Here is a 22,142-nt window from a genome sequence, read left to right as displayed (position 1 = left end):
AGCTGATTTCCCAACAGAAACTATGCAGGCCAGAAGGGAGTGGCAAGAAATATTCAAAGTGATGAGCAGCAAGAACCTACAACCAAGATTACTCTACCCAGCAAAGCTATCATTCAGAATTGAAGGTCAGACAAAGAGCTTCACAGACAAGAAAAAGCTAAAGGAGTTCATCACCACCAAACCAGGATTATATGAAATGCTGAAGGGTATTCTTTAAGAAGAGGAAGAAGAAAAAGGTAAAAATAAAAATTATGAACAACAAAGTGACAACAAATACATATCTATCAACAAGTGAATCTTAAAATCAAGTCAATAAAAAAAATCTGATGAACAGAATAAACTGGTGAATATAATAGAATTAGGGGCATAGAAAGGGAGTGGACTGACAATTCTCAGGGGGAAGAGGGCGTGAAGGTTGCGGGAAGAGATTGGACAAAAATCTTACACCTATGGATGAGGACAGTGGTGGGGGGTAAGGGTATGGGGGCGGCAATCAGGTGGAGGGGAGCTATGGGGGGAAAAAAGAGGAACATATGTAATAATCTGAACAATAAAGATTTATTTTAAAAAAAGAGTATATGACTCTCCATCTATCTTCACTTTGACTGCATAGTTGTCAGAAACAGTCGGTAGACACTCAAATGGAAATTTGTTGTGTAGGTTATCAGGATATGTGTTTTACCAATGACACCATTACCCACAATATTGCACTTAATCATCTGCATTGCTGAATAGTTTTCCATCCACTTTAAATATTTCAGACCCAATGATGACCTCAGCTTCTCTCTAGAGCTCTTCTTAACGCTCCCTTTGCCTGATAGAGACACCTCCTTTCTTGGTATAACTCACTTTAGAAGAAAGGTTGAAGCTAAAATTCTATGTTTTCTGGGGGAAAGAGGAAAATCTCATACTAGATTCTAATCATTTTCCAGTTTTTAATGTGTTGTTTAGACTTTGAAGAGGGTTTGGGGAGCCATTCCCTTTTTCCCACACAGTGTCTTCTCTCCCTTTGCCAGGGTTCGTGTGAGCCAGGACGGGCAGTTTCTGCACTACATCTTTCCTTACCAGTTCATGGACTCTCCTGAATGGGAATCACTGCCACCCTCCGAGGAGGGCATGTTCCAGGTAATAGGGAACCCCATGGCAGTACCGCCCCGCTCATCCCACTGTAACCCAGCAATTATCCCCCCACCCCCATCTCTCCCCTCTGACATCTGTCCTTGGAAGCACTGCCAATGTGATGTGAGGGATGGAGCACCTGGGAAGAGTACCTGGGCTCTTGGAAAAGGTGTGTGTGTGGGGGGGGGGGGGGCGGGGTAGGGAGATACTGACCTCCAATAGGTGGGCCATATCACTCCTGTGCCTAAATCCTTCCAGAAGGTTCCAGTGGCCACAATATCAGAACCCACATGTCTTGGAGAGTAACTTAAGACCTTTAGTGGTATCCAGCCATATCTCAGCCCCTCCCTCTTACCCAGCCATACTGAACTAAACACAGCCACTGTTTAGCCATGGACATGCCTTGGCCCCTACTGTCCCTTCTACCTGAAATGCATATCCCCATGCAGATGAGGCTGTGGCATCTCACTTCCTATGAAGCCGGCCCAGCTTGACCTCACCAGCTTCCATCCCCACAGCCTACTGTTCCTGTCCGTGTGCCTTCTGTTCCTTCTCCTGAGGCTGCCTGGTGCACATATCTCTCTGTTCTAAGGGTCTGCTTTCCTTTCTCTGTTCTGCACAGTGAACTCTTTGAGGTAGAAATCTGGGCTTCTTCTTCTCTCTATCTCCAGGCTCTAAAGGACAGTACCATGAACACAGTAGGTGTTCAATAAACGTTGGCTGAACTGGCTTGGCAGTGGGCAGTTGGTGTGTCCAAGGACTGCACAGGGCATTCACATACACACTCCAAGGTGGGGACCTGGCCACTTGCCCTCTCCTCTCTTCCCTGCCAATCCTCAGATTTCAATTACCTTCTTTGTAGTTCTCATTAATGAATGGCTAACATATGGCAGGTACTACATATTATATTGCCTTATTGATTCTCACAAACCTCTGGGCTATATATTATTACCCCTATTTTACAGATGAGGAAACTGAGGCTCATAACATCAAGTAATTTGCCCTAACTGGTTTGGCTCAGTGGATAGAGCGTCGGCCTGCAGACTCAAGGGTCCCAGGTTCGATTCTGGTCAAGGGCATGTACCTTGGTTGCAGGCACATACCCAGTAGGGAGTGTGCAGGAGGCAGCTGATCGATCTCTCTCTCACCAATATTTCTGGCTCTCTATCCCTCTCCCTTCCTCTCTGTAAAAAATCAATAAAATATATTTTTTTTAAAAATCAAGTAATTTGACAAAGGTAATCTAGAAAGTAGCAAAGCCAAGCTGCCTGGCTCTACTATTTCTCTTTTTTTTTTTTTAAATGGGAGGGTCACCAGTAGAGTCAAGTTTCTCTCTCTCTCTCTCTCTCTCTCTCTCTCTCTCTCTCTCTCTCTCTCTCTCTCTCTCTCTCTCTCTCTCTCTTCCTCTTCTGTTACAGGGACTCCCCTGACCAGACAGTTTGCCAGGACTAGGTTCCATGTGTCTCCTACCACTTCTATCAGGGAGTCTCTTAGGCTGGCATCTGAACCAACCCCATAATAAACACATGCCAGTCAGTGCCACCTGGCTGGGCCTGCTTCCGTCCCACCCTGACTCTTGGCTCTGATGATAGAGCCTGAGAGGCAAACCTGATACCACTGCCAGGACCACCAGCCTTAGACCCCCTCTGGTCAGTTCCTTCCCCACCACACACACACACACACACACACACACACACACACACACACACACACACACTCCAACCAGCCCAGCATTCTCCCTTGAGAACCACCCCCCCACCCCCCGCCTGCCAGAGCCATAGCATCTCTAGGAGGGCTGAGTGAGGTCCTGAGCCAGCAGGACTAGGCTCTGTTTCTGACAGTGACACTGAGGAACAGGTGGTGGATAAGCTGAGTTGCCTCCCCTAAGTTATGCTTGAAAGGAAGGGCTATAACCCCAGATGACCTTGCAGTCTGGAATGTAGGTATCGTCATATTCTTCCCATTTATATTTTTAGCGTGCACCTCATTGGGAGAAATGAGATGCACACATTTGCTGTGTAAAGTCCCATTTCCTCTTTGCAAATGTCAAGTGTTGTCCCGAGTTACAGTTTATTTTGTCCTTTTGCAATTACATAGGCTTTTTTGATTAAGGCCATCCACAGTGACTGGATGAATCATTATTCTTATCGTGCTTGCCACAAGTGAATCAACATTTCATCACACCTTTCAGTTTTACTGGGCCCAGGGCCTCTTTGAATATGTTATCTCATTTAATTCATTCAACCATACTCTGAGGTGAGAATTAAATAAACGGTTTGTCCAACTTGCAGACATAGTTAATAAGCAGGTTTCCTGAAGACTTTTGGGGAAGGATTTTATACAGGACACAAGAAAGTGGTATACAAGATGGGTAGTCTTCATCTGCTTCATTCACTCACTTCAGTGATATGTATCCTCATCATATACTAGGCATTGTGAAAGGTGCTTAGAATATATCAGTGAACACAATAGATGAAGGCCCCTGCCTTCATGCAATTTATATTTTAGTAGGGGAGAAAAAAATAAGCCATAGACATAATGAATAAGTAAATTATGTAATATGTTAAAAACTCATAACTACTGTTTTAAAAAATATAGTGTAATGAAGACATAGTTGCAATTTTAAGTAGGGTCATGAAAATCTTTGTTGAGCAGGTGACATCTGAGCAAAGACCTGAAGAAGTGTGAGCTCTGTTTATAGCTTGGAGGAGAGCTTATCAGAGAGAGGGAAGAGCCAGTGCCGAGGCCAGTGTTGGTAGGGGCTGGCATGTTGGAGTTACAGAAAGGAGGCCAGTGCTGCTGGGACAGAGCGAGGGAGGGGAGAAGATAGCAGGAGAGGAAGTCAGAGAGGTGATGAGGAGCCACATCATGTAGGTCCAGAGCATATATTTTGTAGATAGAGCCAAACGGATTTCCTACCTTTGGAAGTAGTGTGTGAGAGAAAGAGGATTAAGGAAAACTCAAGGCTTTTGGCCTGAGCAGCTGGAAGGAGGAAGCTGCAATCACCTGAGCTAAGGAAAGCTGTAGTTAGAGTTGGTTTGGGGGGAAGAGAGGAAGTTCAATTTGGGATATATTAGACTTGCATCACTTGTGCACATTTAAATAGAGATGCTGCACAGGCAGTTGTATATTTGAGTCTAGAATTAAGGAATGAGGCCTGAGGTGAGACATAAATTTGGGAGTTGTTGGCATACAGATGATATTTAAAACTGTTGGGTTGGATGAGATCACCAAGTGAGTGAGTTTAGACAGAGAAGGGGTTCAAGAACTAAGACCTGGGACATTCTAGTGTTTAGATGTTGGATAGAAAAAGAGGAAGCAGCAAAAGAAGCTGAAAGGAGCAATCAGGAGATTGTACCAGGTGAGTATGGCATCCTGGGAACCAAGTGAAGAAAGCGTATCAGAGAGGTGGGAGCAGTCAATAGGGCTGAACACCATGAAAACTGACCACTGCTACTTAGAGTTCATTGGTGACCTTACCAGGAACAGTGTTTGTGGACTGCAAGGGGCAACCCCTTACTGGTCTAACAGAGAGTAAGAGGAGAAGAGTTGGAGTCAGCAAGTATAGACAATGTTTTTTATGAAGTTTTGCTTAAAAGGAAAACAAATTAGTGGAGTGATAGCTACCAAAAAAGTGAGGTGAGGAAAAGGAATTTTCATTTTTAAAATTTTGATTTAATGTTTTTGTCAAATCAGATTTTATTTTATTTTTTTAAATAAATCTTTATTGTTCAGATTATTACAGGTGTTCCTCCTTTTTCCCTCCCCATAGCTCCCCTCCACCTGATTCCCCACCCCACCCCATGCCCTTACCCCCGCCACTGTCTTCATCCATAGGTGTAAGATTTTTGTCCAATCTCTTCCCGCACCCCTCACACCCCCTTCCCCCTGAGAATTGTCAATCCACTCCCTTTCTATGTCCCTGATTCTATTATATTCATCAGTCTATTCTGCTCATCAGATTTTTTATTCACTTGATTTTTAGATTCACTTGTTGGTAGGTATGTATTTGTTGTCATTTTGTTGTTCATAATTTTTATCTTTGCCTTTTTCTTCTTCTTCCTCTTCTTAAAGAATACCCTTCAGCATTTCATATAATACTGGTTTGGTGGTAATGAACTCCTTTAGCTTTTTCTTGTCTGTGAAGCTCTTTATCTGACCTTCAATTCTGAATGATAGCTTTGCTGGGTAGAGTAATCTTGGTTGTAGGTTCTTACTGCTCATCACTTTGAATATTTCTTGCCACTCCCTTCTGGCCTGCATAGTTTCTGTTGAGAAATCAGCTGACAGTCGTATGGATACTCCCTTGTAGGTAACTAACTGTTTTTCTCTTGCTGCTTTCAAGATTCTCTCTTTGTCTTTTGCCCTTGGCATTTTAATTATGATGTGTCTTGTTGTGGTCCTCTTTGGATTCCTTTTGTTTGGGGTTCTCTGCACTTCCTGGACTTGTAAGTCTATTTCTTTCACCAGGTAGGGGAAGTTTTCTGCCATTATTTCTTCAAATAGGTTTTCAGTATCTTGCTCTCTCTGTTCTTCTGGCACCCCAATAATTCGGATATTGGTATGCTTGAAGTTGTCCCAGAGGCTCCTTACACTATCTTCATATTTTTGGATTCTTTTTTCTTTTTGTTTTTCTGGTTGGGTGTTTTTTGCTTCCTCATATTTCAGATCTTTGGTTTGATTCTTGGGGTCCTTTGATCTACAGTTGAATTTCTGTATATTCTTTATTTCAGACAGTGTGTGCTTAATTTCTGACTGGTCCTTTTCCATTTTTTTGGCATTCTCATTAAGGTCCTTGAAGGTCTCACTAAGCTCCTCAGAGGTCTCATCAAGTTTCTCGGCGGTTTTTAGAAGATTCTTGAGTAACCTTATAAATGTGGTTTAGAACTCTATGTCCAGTAGTTTGCTTTCCTCCATTTCTTTCATTCGTGACATGTTTCTTTGTCTCCGCATTTTGCTGTTTCCCTGTGTTGATGGAGTGGTTTTCTGTGGTAGGTAACCAGTGGTTCAGCCTATCACCTGAGGTGGACACTCTTGGTGCACCCCTTTGTGGGCTGAGTGCAAAGTCTTGGTGTAGTTAAGCCTTGATTGCTGTTGGTACACTGGGAGGAATTGACCTCCAGGCCAATTGGCTGTGAGGACCCACTGTGTCAATAATGGAAGAACTGCTGTGCTGGAGACACCCTTATGGGGCAGGACTTGCTTCAGTGGGGCTTTGGTGCTCACTGAGTCTGCCTCTTGAATGTGTCACTTATGGATGTGAAGAGTTGAAATCTGGTGTCGTCTCACACTGACCACTAGATACACTAGCTTCTGGATCTCCAATGGGGTGCAAGTCAGCTACTGTCTGAGGCCACCCAGCAGGAGCTACAGCGAGAATTACAGTTTTCTCCTCTTTACTTGGGGTTTGGAGGTTTTGGAGCTGTCTGACCAGAGCTTCAGTTTGTTAGGGTAAGCTGCGATAGGGCAGACCATTAATATGCAAAACCGCTGCGTGGAGCTTGGGTGGGTTTGTAGATTGTGCAGGGCGGGGTCTCAGGGAGTCACTAGGCTAAGGTGTGGCAAACAGCGATGGCTGCCAGTCAGCCGTCTCTGTGTCTCCCCGTTTCCAAGTCCCCACGTCCCGCCCCAGCACAGTAAACAATGATTGCTACGCGCACCTCTGCAAGAAAGCCACCCTCACTTTCTGACCCAATGGCAGACAGTCCAGCTTCTCCCCATAGGAGTTTGAGTCCCCAGCATCTCCCCAGAAACTGGAGTTCAGAGTAATCGGGAGCTTGTCTCCCTTTGGGTTGAAAAAAGCAGTGCACCCAGTCGCCCACTGCCAGCCCCATTCGCGCGCCTCCGAACCTCAGCTTTTCAGCGCTTGTGCACCTCTCAATGATCTTTTCTCTTTCCTTCTAGTTGTAGAACTTCCACTCAGCCAGCTTTCCTGTGGTTCTGGGTGGTAGACATTTTGTCTTTTAGTTGTAGTTTTGAAATTGTTGTGCGAGGCAGCAGTTTAGGTGTTTACCTATGCCGCCATCTTGGTTCCTCTCCTAAAATTTTGATTTATGTTAAGGTGGAAGAAGTAACAGCATGTTCAAAGAATGCCTACAGTCTTTGTGTTAGGCTCTAAGCATTTTGTTTGCATCCGGATTAGCTCCTACTAACGCCCACTTCACCATCAGCACTCTGATTTCTTGTTTGGGAATTGTTAGTAAGCACATCTAAAGTACAGACCATGGCAGAGAGGGACTGCTACTTGCTGAATGGATTGTGAGTACTTACTACTTTCCGAATTCTTCCTCATGAAGCAGCATGCTCAGAGAGATTAAGTAATTTGATGTCACAGAGCTAGTAAAGGGGTAAAGCTGAAACTTTAAGCCAGCTTCTGGCCATGGTGAGGTAATTTAAGGCCCTATCTTCAGTGCTGATGATTAGGAGGGAATGAGTAGAGAAAATGGAAGAGGGTACTGCATGGAGGAAAGGGGAGGAGACGGGGATAATGGGAGCTCTGGTAGGCAAGGCAGGAACTATGAGGATTGTATAAAATCTCTAAGAAAGAATGTAGAGTCAACCCTACCTTTAATTAGATAATCCACATTCATAACTTAACCCATGCCTGGCAATTGATATTAGCTGCTATCATCATAATTATTTCCACTGTCTCCGTTCACAAATTTTCATCATGAACTCTGCAAACCTCTCGCTGTTCAAGTATTTTGGCCACTTAGGACTATTAAAAATTGTGTGATTCTATGCCAGCCGTGGGCAAACTATAGCCTGCGGGCCGGATCCGGCCCATTCGGCTATTCTATCCGGCCCACGGAGCCGAAAGAGCGGAGGGTTCTCTTGCTCTCCCCTCTGCTCCTTTACTTTGAATTTATATTAGTTCACACAAACACTCCATCCATGCTTTTGTTCCGGCCCTCCGGTCCAGTTTAAGAACCCATTGTGGCCCTCAAGTCAAAAAGTTTGCCCATCCCTGTTCTATACTCTTATCCTTCACTATCCTAAGCATGTTTCCATTTTAACCCTAGTCTTACCATTCATCATTATTTCAACAAGAACTTATCACACACCTACTGTGTGCCGGGCACACAAGATTTACCCTGCAAGTGTGATTTAGCTTTGCGTCATGGACACATAATGAATACTCAGAAATTCCTAGACGACTAAATCAATGGAGAGTAGGGTGCTCTTCCACTGTGCTCTGAAGATTTCCTCATCTGTGTGCCCTTTTTATGACTTTAGTCATCAGATCTGTCTGGTTACTTGTAGTGGCCAAGTCCAGAGCAATTTCCTGGACCGGAATCCCAGGCTAATGTTCTGTCCACTTGCTGCAGATTGGCATTCCTAATACCCAGGGAAGCTCTCTCTAACTAAAATGCTTTCCAACTCCTCTTGCTTCCCTACTCCAATATATTACCCTTCTTTATTCTTAAACCAAGTTATGATCACCATGCTGACCTCTCTTCAGAGGACTAGGAGGCCCCTTCTCTCTCTTGAAGTCACAACAGTCTCGGACCCTTCTGCAGCCATTAGTGGTATCAGCCATGGGGCCATAGACTATGAAATATGAACGCTGAGGCTCCCAGAGTTGAGGGTCCAGTAAGTGAATGGCTGATCCCAGGGCTCCTGAAAAGGATACACTGCCCGCCTCCCCTCTTCTCTCCCCGCCGCCCCCACAAACCAGTGCACACAATTAAAAGCCATTTGCTGGGCCTCCTCCAGGCAAGGCCATTGGGGGAGGGGTGATCCCACAGATTCCTCAATAAAAGTGCAATCGTTTGCCCAGTAACTGTATGTTTCTCTCTGCTAAACATGGACACATTTTCTAATTTAAACCTCCACTCTGTGCTCCTTATCCATCCCAGGTTACTCTGACTGCTGAGACCCCATGCAGCTACATTTCCTGGCCCCGGAAAAGTCTTCACCTTCTTCTGGCCAAAGAGCGATACATCTCCCGCCTTTTCTCAGTCCTGCTGGGCTATGACATCTCAGAAAAGCTCTATGCTCTCAATGAGAAGCTCTTTGCTAAGTTTGGGCTATGCTTCGACATCCGTCTCCCCAGCCTCTATCACGTCCTGGGTTCTGCTGCTTCAGATGCAGGGCCAGAGTCTGAGAAGGAAGATGAGGAAGTCCACGAGCCAGCCCCAGCCCCTGCTAAGGCCATGCCCACACCTGTCCAGCACATGCCCTCTTGCTCTCCCCCTCCAGCTGCCACCCACCCTCCAGCACGGCCTTCCCGGGCCAGGATGTCCCGGCCCGACAGCGATGGCCTGGGTGAGGACTCCACCAGTCTGGTGCTGGAGGATTTTGAGGAGGTGTCAGGATCAGAGTCGTTCATGGATTATAGGAGTGATGGGGAGTACATGAGGTGAGGGGAGAACTAACTTGGGCACAGCCACCGGCTCAGGATCCTATGTAAGTACTCAGATGGCAGCTGCCACACCTTCCTGCCAACAGGTGGTCTTAACCCAGCTTGTGGAGGCCTGGCTTTTCCTCAAGCCTGTCCTCTCAGAGGACTCCCAGGAAGTGGTGTTAACTCAACCTTGCAGACAGCAACTCACTGTGGGGCGCATGCAAGGCCTGAGGGGAATTTCTAACTCATTCTTTATTCAATGTGATTGCTTTTTGGAAAGTGAGCTGGCTGGTTGGCATTTTGAGCAAGCAGACAGGTTGCTAAATTTTTTGTAAGACTATGCTAATCAATAACAGGGATTTTATTTGTAGCATGTATTTTGTGTGTGTGTGTGTGTGTGTGTGTGTGTGTGTGTGTGTGTGTGTGGCATGCACTTTTAAAGGGGAGAAAAAACTGGCATGGTTCTAATTCCCATTGGTTCTTCCTGGCATAGAGTCTGCTCTGGAAAGCAGTCATTGTTTAGCCTAGATTGTGCATTTTCTGTTCCAATCATCTTTTTCAAAGAGGCTTGGGATCCAGGCTAATAACCCTGGGAGGAAAATGTGCCTGCCTTGCTCACCTCTCCCCCGGTGGAAAGTGTACCGGCTGCTGAGACAGGGGACTGGATGCTGCTCTGACTGAGCGTGCTGCCATCAGATGTATATAAGAAGCCTGGTTTTCCCTGCAAACCACACCTGTGTGGGGTGGAGTGGGCACGAGTCTGGGAGCACGGATGGTACATGCAGGATTTCCTTCATAGAGCAGAGAAGTCTACCAGAAAGGCTGTGTTGAGCAGTTCTGGGAAACTGCTCTCATGTTCCCTTTGCTGCTCTCACAATGCCGTGACATTTTCCTCTGGGCCTCCACACAACCGCAGTGGAGAGCTGGCTTTCCTGAGGGAAAATACCACAGCTTTCTACTTGGAAGGCATTTCCAAGTAAAGAGGGCAGGCCCCAAGAGACCCCTCGTTCTTGGGGAAACACTGACAAAATTCCTGAGGAACTAGCCCAGGGAGGAAGGTTTCCAGGGTACGCGAGGTGGGTGAGTGAATGTTTGTATATTCTGAAAAACAAGTTATATGTATAACTGATGAAGGAGGTAAGAGAGGTAGTGTTAAGAGGTTAAACGTTTGGTTGTATAGGTTTGGAATGTATCATCTCCTGTGGTGCCCTGGCCCTAGAGCCCCATGGAGCTAACTCTGGGGTAATCCCAAGGATCTATCTAGTACCCAGGATCACTTGTTGACCCGCTGCATCGGCATTGTCCACTCTTATTGCCCCTTTCCCTTGTGCTGAGAGTCACCTCCCTTCTCATCCACGCCCCTCTCCAGGCATAAGGATTATGTCCTGTGGATCCCTCTCTTTCTCCAACTCACCTGACCCCTGAAACATGCTCTGAACTCCCAGCAGCTCTCTGTTCTCATGCTCTTCCTGGTTTCCTTCTCCTTTCCTGGTTCTGTCTGTTCTCTGATGTCTTCCCTCCTTCCGACTTCTGCTCAGTCCTGGTTGCCTCAGTTTGCTGCTCTTACAAAGAGAAACTCCCTTTCCTTCTTCTCAGTTTCCACTCTTCATATTTGTCCTTTACATCTCCATTTTATTGTTCGTGTATTTATCTTTCTATGACCTTCTTTTCTTTTTCCTCCATGTTCCTGCCTCGCTCTATCTATTCTTCCTCCTAAACTACCCTGTAACCCCAATTTCGGTGTTGTTTTTGTGTTTGTTTTTGTTAATCCTCACCTGAGGATATTTTTCCATTGATTTTTAGAGAGGATGGAAGAGTGGGAGAGAAACAGAGTGAGAAAAACATCAATGTGAGAGAGACACATCGATTGGTTGCCTCTCACATGTGCCCCCTTGCTCTCCCCCTCCAGCTGCCACCCACCCTCTAGCACAGCCTTACCGGGCCAGGATGTCCCGGCCTGACAGCGATGGCCTGGATGAGGACTCCACCAGTCTGGTGCTGGAGGATTTTGAGGAGGTGGGGATCAAACCTGCAACTGAGATACATGCCCTTAACCAGAATCGAATCCGGGACCCTTCAGTTTGAGAACTGATGTCCTATCCACTGAGCCAACCCGGCCAAGGCCCACTGTAGTTTTTTATCCTGACTCTTTCAAGATCAGCACTTCTCCCTCTGCCTGTGAAGAAAACCACTTAAGCACCACTGTGGTGTAATGGTTGGGCATCATCCCGTGTACCGAAAGGCTGCTAGCTCAATTCCCAGTCAGGTCATCAGCCTGGGATCCCAGGTAGGGGAAATGCAGGAGCAACCAACAGATGTTTGTTCTCACATCAATGTCTCTCTCCCTCTGAAAAAAAAGGAAGAAAGGAAGAAAGAGGGGGGGGGGGGTGAAGGAAGGAAGGAAGGAAGGAAGGAAGGAAGGAAGGAAGGAAGGAAGGAAAGAAGGGAGGAAGGAAGGGAGAAAGTGAGAAGAAAAGAAAGAAAGACACTTAAGGGAAGGTGTGAAAACTCCTAACTTTACTTTTTTTTTAATGAGAGAAGGCAAAGGATGAGTTGCTCAGAGGAGGGGAGGGGAAGCCAGTCAGCAGGATAATAGACACAAGCCCGAGGCACAGGAGTGTCTTTTAGTAAGAACTCTGCTATCTTCCACTATAATTTCTCTTATGTCTTAAGACTGTCTTCATCCCTGCTGGGTTGTGTGACCTGCTTGATTCAGAGTTCCCTCCATTCTGGAGCTGTGAGGAGCCTGTCACCTACCCTGTGTGACGGTGCAGATGTTCCACGTGAAAGGTCACAGCTCCGTCTCCGAGGTCCTCCACCCCTAATACTCTCCTGTGAAATGCCTCCTTCCAAATGCAGCCATTTTTGAAGCTCAAGATGAGAAAATTGCCAATATAACTCACTCTCTAAAGTACTGCTATTTGCAGTATAAAGAGAGTAGGTTTTTAAATGTTTGTTTAAGCAATAGAGAGAAAGGAAAAATCACATTGTTTCCTTCCAAACCACAGAGTCTTCAGAACAACTTGAAAACGTGATCAAATTGGCCAAATTTCAGACGCCTTTCAGTTTAGCCCATGATAATGGGATAGTTTAAACTGGAGACCCCCTTTTGGAATTGTGTTTTTGGTAGTTTGGCTTCATTTATTTGCCATTAAACTCCTTGAAGAGTGACTGCTGTAATGAATAAGCATAGTGCCTTGTGACTGGTAGCAGTTTACTATCGTTTCCTTTATAAAGCAGGACACAATGCACCAGCTATTCCCTGGCTCTTCGGTTACCAAAACCGTAAGCTCATTGCTCTTCACCCCAGCACAGCCCTTCCATAAGAGGTGGGAGGCTGGCTGCATTCTGCACGGTTGAGTGGGACACAGCTTCGCCACACTGACACCGTGCTGGTCCCCACCCAGTCCAAGTAAACACCAGCTGAACACGGAGCTTCCACTGCAGCTCTTTTTTGAAGAGAGCACATTTTTTAGGCTTGTGGTGCCCAGAACTGAACACAAATGAGTGCTACTTCTTTTAACAGGCAAAGCAGTGCTGCTGGGTAGGGTATCCACGCAGGGTCTTACAGCAGGCCCCATGTTATCCCCACCATCACTAGAACTTGCCCATCTAATTCCATGGACACTCTCACAGTGTTCCGTTTGGTGTCTTAGCTATAGGAGATGCTCAATGCATACACTGTGAAGTGGTCAGTTAAGTCAAATAATGAGTCCGTTATCATTAATTCACTAAAAGCTATCTGAACTTTGGCTGATTTTGTGTTCAAGTTGTTCTCAAATCTCTGTGGTTGGAAAGTAAAAACTATATATTATCTCCTTTCTTTCTCTTATTTAAATAAACAAACAAATGAGAAAGAGATTACAATATGGAGATTGATTGTGGTCAGGGAAAGAGTTCAGGACCAAGATAGCATACCAAGGGCCAAAGAACCAATTCAACAAACATTTACTAAGGATCTAGTATACAGGGGTGGGCAACATTAGTTTTCACCTAAGAGATAACTAACACTAATAGGTAGACAGGTAGCCTCTGCCTACCTTCCCAGGCTGCTGTGTGTGAGGCGTAATTGAGGTAAAATTATAAAGACAGTTTGTAAGTTGTAAAGCACTAGTTTAATGTGTAAGGTGTTTTTATGTGTGTAGAGTTATCTGGCAAGCGCTCTCTCTGTGTCTCTCTCTTTCTCTCTGTCAGACTTACACGACTTTCCCTTTTTATTTCCCCCAGTCTGGCTTTTCAGGGAAGGTGGCAATTAGCAGAATCTCCTAACAACAAAAGGAGCAGCAAAAACATGGAGTCCCAAAGAAAACGCACACTAGCTCTCAGCCCCTGATTAACTAAGTGATGGCCAGACATCATCTCTTTTCCTTATTTGCTCAGGAGGAGGCAGATCCCACCACACTGCATTCAGGCTCCTGCCCTCTGAAGTGGCTGCAGGTGTTTTGGTAGCTGTCAGTGTTGTTAAACAGCACTTTTCTCCCAGAACCTGTAAAGACTCCTGGGCGGAAAACTTGCCTTAGAAGGCGACATGACAGGTCATGCCCTGAATCTCAGGTTCTGGGTTTGTAGGAGGTAGTGTCACTCTACCTGCTGAGGCTCTGTGTCCAGTCAGAGCAGCAGTTCCCTCCCTGCCCTCTGGGTCCCAGCAGCCTGCCGCGGGTGCTCATTCCCAGGTTCTTCTTCCACTTATGTCTCACAGGCCTCGCGCCTACCCCTCTCTCTGTAAAAATAAGACGGAGGTCTTATAAAACGCCCCATTTTTCTCAACAGCATTTTTAAAAGCTCATTCACTAGGGTTAGGAAGTAGAGTTCTAGAACTTCTTCATAGGAGGCAACAGAAGTTGATCTCTTGGTCTCTTCACTTATAAATTGAGAGGATCAAACTATATAACTTCAAACCTGACTCATCCTAATATTCTTTCTAGAATGAAATTATTCAAAGATACAACTGCCCCTATATGGTAGGCATTGGGTACTGCCGGGGCTCCTCACACGGGGCACCACCTTGCCGGGGCGACCCACAGGCCCTGAACGACGAATGAACAGATTACTCCGACACAGTTTCACTGTGGAAGAGAAGGCTAAGAGATGGCCCAGCTGATAGCATCCAGGCAGCCTCCATTGCCTGCCTCGTTAGACTTTTATTAGACTTTTTATCTTTAGATACAATCAGTAGAGTGAGTAATCTTGGGAGGACACATGTGTTTGCATTGTCCTCTAGGCAAGGGCATCCAGGGATTAAGCATAGGATTTCAGTAAACACCCGGGGGTCTGCATATGCACAGACTTGTTTGGAAAGGTCAAGGAATAATTAGGGGTGCCACCTTCGACGCTCGCCTAAGTCTCCCCTAAGTCGGAATTCTGATAAACAGGGCAGGCAACCTTCCACACACTTCCCTTTTATCAGAATGTCCTCCTTACAACTTTCCAACCAAGTCTCATGTGCTCCCCAACAGGGTACAGTTAAAACATTGGGAATTTTTAGATGTTAAAAAAAAAAAAGGTAAAAGAACACTATGAAGTTAGGCAAGCTATCGGAAGCCATAGTGCTGAAATCCTTCCTCTTTTTCTTTCCACAGCTTCTAGAATTCCTCTCCATAGCTACTCTCAAGTTATGTCCATGGGACAGGCCCCCTTGGCTCCAGTCCACACTCCTGAACTTTAAGGATCCTTGGGCCATGCTTTTCTCTGGCCACATTTGTCGTCACAGGGCGGTGTGCACACCCTTTCCTCACCCACTGGAGGGCTCACAAGCAAGGTCGGAGCACACAGAGGTGCCAGCGCTGCAGCTACACCAGGGCCCTGAGTGCCAATTTCACCTTCACCAGCTCTCCCACCAGCAGAAGGCATCTTCGAGGGCAAAAGGCACAGGGTCCATCCTTCATTAACTGCAGAATCTTGGCCGAGTCACATAGCCTCTCTGGGACTCATCTGCAAAGTGGGGACTATAAACCCACCTCACAGGGTTGTTGTGAGGATTCCGAGTTGACTTAGGCAAAGCACCTGGGACATGGCATGGCACCTAGTAAGCACTCAATAAATCACTCACTTCCTTTTCCTGTGTTGTTTCTTTTAACTTTCTGAAAAGATCAGTGAAAAGTCAGCTATCCAAGAAGTCCTCACTGTGGTTTTTTTTTTTTTTTTTTTTTTTTTTTAAATTAAAATTCAATGTGCTGAAGTAGAAATTTTAAAACCTAGTTTTCCCTTAAGATTTTAAGTTCAATTTACAAATCTATTGTTCTATTTATGACCCTAGTATTAAACAATAGTTTTTAAGAGGGATTTTTACAAATTCAGTTGTTTCCTTTAACATTTTAAAGTGGGTTTATAGATTTAATATATTCTGTTTCATTTCCCCCCTAAGTACTTCAACCTAGATTCCAGTTACCTATTGCTGTGTACATTCATCCCTAAAACAGTGGCTTAAAATAGTCACAATAATTTATTTTGCTCATGAATGTGAGGCTTGAATGGACTCAGGTGGACTGCTCCCACTCAAGGTTTCTCATGCCATTGCATTCAGATAGTGGCTAGGGTTAGAACCATCTCCAAGGCTTCTCCATCATATGTTTGGGGCCTTGTCTGGGAAGACTCAAACAGCTGGAACAGCTAGAGATCCTTGGGCATCTCTTACTCTGATGATAGTTTGCTCATTTTTGTTGCTTTATGAGTACTATGTTGTATGAATATACCGTAATTTATCCATTCTACCACTGATGATCTTTGGGTAGATTCTAGCTTGGGGCATTTAGTTTATAATAGCAGTAGTGCTGTTTTAAACATGCTTGCACATATCTTTCTGTATACATATGCATATATTTCTTAGGTATGTATCTAGGACTGGAATTACTAAGGCATATGTTCAACTGTAGTAAACATTGTCAGTTTTCCTAAGTGATTATTCCAGTTAATATTCCCACAAGCAGTGTATAAGAGTTCTAGTTGTTTCTCATCCTTCCCAATAGTTGGCATTTTCATTTAAAATTTTTTTAGCCATGTGGTGTATGTAGCAGCATATCATGTGGTTTTAATTTTCATTTCCCTGAAGAATAATGAGGTTGAGTACCTCTTTGGGTTTTTATTATCCATACACATATTCTCTATTGTGAAGTGTCTAGTCTAGTTCTTGTCCATTTCTCTATTTGTGTGTATGCTTCAAATTAAGTCCTAGCTGGTTTGGCTCAGTGGATAGAGCATCAGCCTGCGGGCCAAAGGATCCCAGGTTCGATTCCAGTCAAGATGTGTGCAGGAGGCAACCAATTGAACCAATCGATGTGTTTCTCTCACATCAATATTTTTCTCTGTCTTTCCCTCTCTCTTCCACTCTCTCTAAAAATCAATAGAAAAATATCCTTGAGTGAGGATTAAAAATATATATATATTCAAGTTAAGAGTTCTTTGTTGCTTATATATTCAAATATATTCACCCACTTTATGACTCTTCTTTTTTTTCTCTAAATGGTATCTTTTGATGAATATGAATTATTAATTTTAATGTACTAATTTAGCATTCTGTTTTCTCTATCCCAGTGTATTCTGTGTCATGATTAATAAATCTTTTCCTCCCCTGAAGATATTCTATGTTACTTTCTAGATGTTTTGTTGTTTTACATTTCACAGATCTACAATCAACCTGAGTTTGATATCTGTGTATCTATGACATATGGATCAAAGTTGTTATTTTCCAGAGGATATCCAATAGACTGAGCACTATTACTGAGCTGATTATCCTCTCCCCACTAGTGATCAGTGCCATATACCTGAAGGTCTATTTCTGGATCTTTTATTCTGTCCCATTAGCCTATTTTCTTTCCGTTGACAATACCACCTCTTGTAATTATTGAAGATTTACAATAAGTTTTGCTCTCTGGTGATCCTCAAATTTTGTTCTTCAAGTTTTCGTTATTCTTAGCCTTTCCCTTTGTATTTCCATCAGCTTGCTAAACTCCACACAATTATAAACTCTGCTGGAATTTTCATTAGAATTACATGCACACTGTGAATCAGGTTGGTAAATAATTGATGTATTTATAATATTGATTTTTAAGCACTTCATTTATTTTGATCTTCTTTGTTTTTCTCTCTTTCAATAGTGTTTTGTAGATTTCCACGTAGAGATCCTTGCACAGCTTTTGTTAGATCTATTTCTAGGTATTTGATTACTTGGATGCTATTATAAGTGTTATCATTTAATATTTTTTACTTTCTAATTTTTTTATTGCTGGTATGCAGAAATAGAATTGATTTTTGTATCTTTAGCTTCCATCCAGTGATCTTGATAAAATCATTTATCAATTCTAATCATTAATCCATAGTCTTCAGGATTTTCCATAGATTCAGTTGTCATCTGTATATAATGATAGTTTTATTTCTTCCTATGCATACCTGACCTATGCATACCTTAATTCTCCTCCTTATTTCTTATTTTTATTTTTTGGTTCCTTGTTATATTGGGTAGGACCTCCAGTACAGAGATGACTAGAAGGGATGCTGAAGACATTCTTCTCTTATACCTGACCTTAAGGAAATATTTCACTATTAAGTATGATGTGTGCTGTTAGGTTTTTATGATACCTCTATCAGGTTAAAGAGGTTCTATTCATAATTTGCTAAGAGCATTTTTTAAGATCATGAATGAGTATTAAATTTTATCACATGATTTTCTGCATTTATAGAGATTATTTTTCTCATTTATTCTATTAATGAATTACATTACTAGATATGCAAATGTTAAAAACAAACTTGTATCCCTGGAACAAATCCAGTTTTATTTATGATGTGTTTTCCTCTTTATGTGTTTCTGAACTTGGTTTGCAAATATTTTGTTTAGGATTTTTGCATCTATGTAGCTTGTAATATTGTCAGTCTTTAATATCAAGGTTTTGCTGACTTTATAAAAGGAGCTGGGAAGTACTCTTTCCCTTTTTCCTGTTCTCTGGAAGAGATCTTTAAACCAAAACAATTTTATAACTCTTGATTCTCATCCTGCCCACCTTACCGTCTACTCTCTCTGTCTGTTTCTTCACTCAGTTGCCCATGCCCAAAACCTTGGAGTCTTTCCATCAGTCTAGTTTCTTTTGTCTTTGAAACATATCCTGAATTCAACTCACCACCTGCACTGCCACCACTAATTTCAAGCCACTATTATTTCAAACCTAGACTAACTTGAATAGCCTTATAACAGGTCTCCTGATTTTTTCTGTTCCTCCTCCCCATAATCTATTCCACACACAGCAAATTGGTCATTTAAACATGTATATGATCTCATCATTCTAGTGCTCAAATTTTCAAATGACTTCCTATTACATTTAGAATAAATCCAAACTTCTTACCATGTGATATTAGCCAGGGTAACCTTATTATGACTTAACAGCATGAAGGTTTATTTCTCTCTTATTATTCCTGCATGACTTGGGGCAACTGAGTCCATGTTTCAACTGAATAATTCAACTTACTTTGACTTTATGTTCTGTCATCTGAAAAAAGAAACATCTTGATATTTCTGTACTAGCTCTTTGATGCTTTAGCCCAGAAATTATATAAATCACTTCTGGCCACAGTCCATTGGCTAGAGCTAGTCACATGGGCACACTCAATAATCAACTTTGTGCTTTGTTAATGAAAGGGACTCCGAAATGCAAATGCAAGGAGGCAAAAGGAATGCTTGGTGAGTACGGCTCTGCTAGCTGCCTTTGACCCACAGGCCCTACCTGCCTGTCTCTCCAGCCACGTTTCATTCTGTTCTCTTTCTTACTCATTGTGTTTCAGCTGCACTAGTCTTTTTGATATTCCTTAGTCAGACTTAGCCTCTTTCTATATTAGGGCCTTTACAGTTGTTTTTTCTCTCTGAGATACATTTGTCTCATTCCTTCTCCTGGCTGACTTTTGTCATTTAGTTCTCAGCTCAAATGTCACCATCCAGCTACGATACTCACCTCACCTCACCTCACCATCACCCACTGTCCCTTTGCCCTGCTGGGACTGTTTTCAGAGCCTCTTTCTTCTCCTTTTAGAATTCCAGTTATGTGTCTCATATAACTCTTATGTTCTTTTCTTATTTTTTTCTGAAAGTATTGTGCATTTATTTTTTTTTTGTTTGAGTTCTGTCTCTTCTATGTACATTTCACAATAGAAGGTCCTATCAGTCCTGAGAAATTCAATAGCTCTCTTGTCAACCCTTGAGAGCTGTTGTGAAGAATAAAAGAAGCAATAAACAAACAACAGAAAAGCTCATCCTACATTGTAAATTGAGACTCAACATTGGTGCGGGGGGGGGGGGGGGGTGGTAGCTGGGGGCCACCCCTCTAGCCAGAGGAATATTGTTACATACACAGCAGAGGGTCCTCAGGACAGGGACCTCTTTTAACGTGTGTGTGATTGTTTGTAAAAGGATCAGACCTAACATGGGGAAAGTTGTGCTTTTATTGTCTAACTAGAGGCCCAGTGTATGAAATTTGTGCACGGGTGTGTGTGTGGGGGGGAGGTGGGGGGGGCGGTGGTCCCCTCAGCCCGGCCTGCACCCTCTTGCAATCTGGGACCACTGGCTCCTAACCGCTCGCCTGCCTGCCTGCCTGCCTGATCACTCCTAACCACTCTGCCCGCCTGCATCATCACCCCTAACTACTTGCCTGCCTGCCTGATCACCCCTAACCAATCGCCTGCCTACCTGATTGCCCCTAACTGCTTCTGTCTGCCTGCCTGATCGCCCCTAACCACCTCTGCCTTGGCCCCACCACCATGGCTTTGTCAGGAAGGTGGTTCAGCTGTCCAGTCTAATTAGCATATTTTGCTTTTATTATTATATCTAACGAGAGGCCTGGTACATGAAAATTCATGCACTAGAAGGGGGTTCCCTCAGCCTGACCTGCCCCTTCTCATAATCCGGGAGTCCTCGGGGTGGGAGGTGATCAGGGGAAGGCGATGCCCCTATCATACCTCTGCTGCTGCCACTGCTGGCAGTGCAAGCCTCGGCTGACCCTGGTTACCAGAGCCTCGGGCGGCCCTGGGTGGCTGGGCAGCTGCCATCCGAGGCTTGCTAGCGCCTTGGGCCAGCCCTGGGCAGCTGGGGGCTGAGGGGATTGGGGGACTCCGGAGGCAGGTGCACAAAGTGGCTGAACCTGCCTGGGGACGGGCCCGGCCATGCCACGTGCCTGCCGCCCCAGTGGGGCTGAGGGGACTGGGCACTACCATCTTGTGGCTGTGGGTGCTGCCAACTTGAGGGCATGACAGTCAATTAGCATATTCCCTCTTTACTAGATAGGATGCTATAGGTAATGACAAAAGACATTTGAATTTTAAAAGGTTTTTAGATAAATTTGTTGACTTTAAAAACTTTAAAAATTAACCACAATAGTGCTTGGCTGGTGTGGCTCAGTTGGTTGGGTGTCATCCGTGCACTGAAAGGTTGTAGGTTCAATTCCTGATCAGGGCACATGCTTGGGTTTGGGTACGATCCCCAGTGGGGAGCATGCAGGAGGCAGCCAATCAATGTTTCACTCTCACAATGATGTTTCTCTCTCTCTTTCTCCCTTCCTCTCTCTCTAAAAATCTATTTTAAAATCTTAAAAATAAATTTAAAAAATAAAAATAAACAAAAAACTGTCACCTTTAATTTTCCTTTCAGTGAAGGGGAAAAAAATTAACACAATAATATCTTTATGTATTTTAACTATAGCATTACATATATGTACTTAAAAGCATTGTGTTTATTCAGTCTACAGAAGTTATTGAGTGATACGGATTTGTTAACCTCTTGCAGAAACCCCACACTAGAGGTCCACACATGAAAAAAAATCTTTGCATTATAACTTTATATTTCCAGCAATAAAGCCTGACATATAGTCACATTAGCTATGCTTTGATTTCGTGAATACTTACTAAATATCCACTGCTGTCAAACACTACACTGGACACCTCGTGCCCCACTAGGTGAGTCATGCACAGTATCAGCGCTGAAGGAACTTGAGATCTAGAAAAGAAGAGACAAGAATTATAGGTCCCCTCCCGACTCTGCACTAAGGCCTTATTACATCAAGCTCCGGGACCTGACCCCTCTAAGAATTCATCTTTTCGCAGAAGACTCCTCAGTCTCCTGTGTAAATTGGCTTAATAAGTGGCCCATAAGTAGTTTAAGATGAAGTGGGGTCCCTGACACACTATGTTAGTCCATTGTGGAAAACATTACATGTGTGGTTGAAACCAATATATGACCTACAGGCATTTAGCAGATGTCACTTCCTATATCTGAGATTAGAAAGGGTTCATGGAGAAGTTGACTTTGAGCTGTTAGGCAAGGCAGAAGCAATTCAGAGGAAATAAAAACCATACATCAAAGTCCCGGAAGGTACAGGAAGGCATGCCTGGAGAAGAAGAGAACCAGGGCCTTAGTGACCAGTGGTGGAATCCGAGCTCTGATCAAAAGGCAATGGGGAGTGATCAGGGAAATGGGGCACTCAAAGCAGCGCAGAAGGAGCTTGTGTTCAGTGCAGACCAGAGTCTGGCATAAATATGCCTGTTTTGGAGGGCTTGAGTAGAGAGAACAAAGCCATGAAAACAGTTAAGACCATTGAAATGGTCAGCGGGGTTGTGAGGTACCAAAGGCCAGACATATGGTGGCAATGGGAACACAGAGACCCTGGGGAGAAGCGCCTGGCAGGGGAGTCTTAATAGTCTGTAC

The 22,142-nt window shown here is 44.0% G+C and overlaps 2 protein-coding genes across 6 annotated transcripts in view; one reads left to right on the top strand and one right to left on the bottom strand.

Annotated features, from left to right (window-relative positions):
- POPDC2 (popeye domain cAMP effector 2) overlaps window positions 1–22,142 on the top strand; it is a 33,205-nt gene that overhangs the window by 9,003 nt on the left and 2,060 nt on the right. The window contains exons 2-4 of one of the 5 annotated variants that reach the window (XM_080654929.1): window positions 1,017–1,125; window positions 8,979–9,528; window positions 15,046–18,122. In XM_080654929.1, coding sequence (XP_080511055.1) covers window positions 1,017–1,125; window positions 8,979–9,485 — 616 coding nt within the window. In that variant the 3' untranslated portion in view covers window positions 9,486–9,528; window positions 15,046–18,122. Of the gene's footprint in view, window positions 1–1,016; window positions 1,126–8,978; window positions 9,529–15,045; window positions 18,123–22,142 lie in introns of those variants that run through there. The other 4 variants (XM_080654928.1, XM_080654930.1, XM_080654927.1 and 1 more) reach the window with 4 other exon arrangements.
- The window catches only part of PLA1A (phospholipase A1 member A), a 74,042-nt gene continuing 71,464 nt past the window's right edge, over window positions 19,565–22,142 (bottom strand). The window contains exons 12-13 of the mRNA XM_080654919.1: window positions 20,530–21,434; window positions 19,565–20,476 (exon numbers count right to left, since the gene is read on the bottom strand). Of these exons, the coding sequence (XP_080511045.1) occupies window positions 21,412–21,434 (23 nt within the window). The 3' untranslated portion in view covers window positions 19,565–20,476; window positions 20,530–21,411. The remainder of the gene's footprint in view (window positions 20,477–20,529; window positions 21,435–22,142) is intronic.

The sequence above is a fragment of the Plecotus auritus genome (assembly GCF_963455305.1).
Source record: "Plecotus auritus genome assembly, chromosome: 2".
Lineage (NCBI taxonomy): Eukaryota > Metazoa > Chordata > Mammalia > Chiroptera > Vespertilionidae > Plecotus > Plecotus auritus.
Note: the sequence above shows the minus strand (reverse complement) of the source record. Positions and strands in the feature narration are given on the sequence as shown.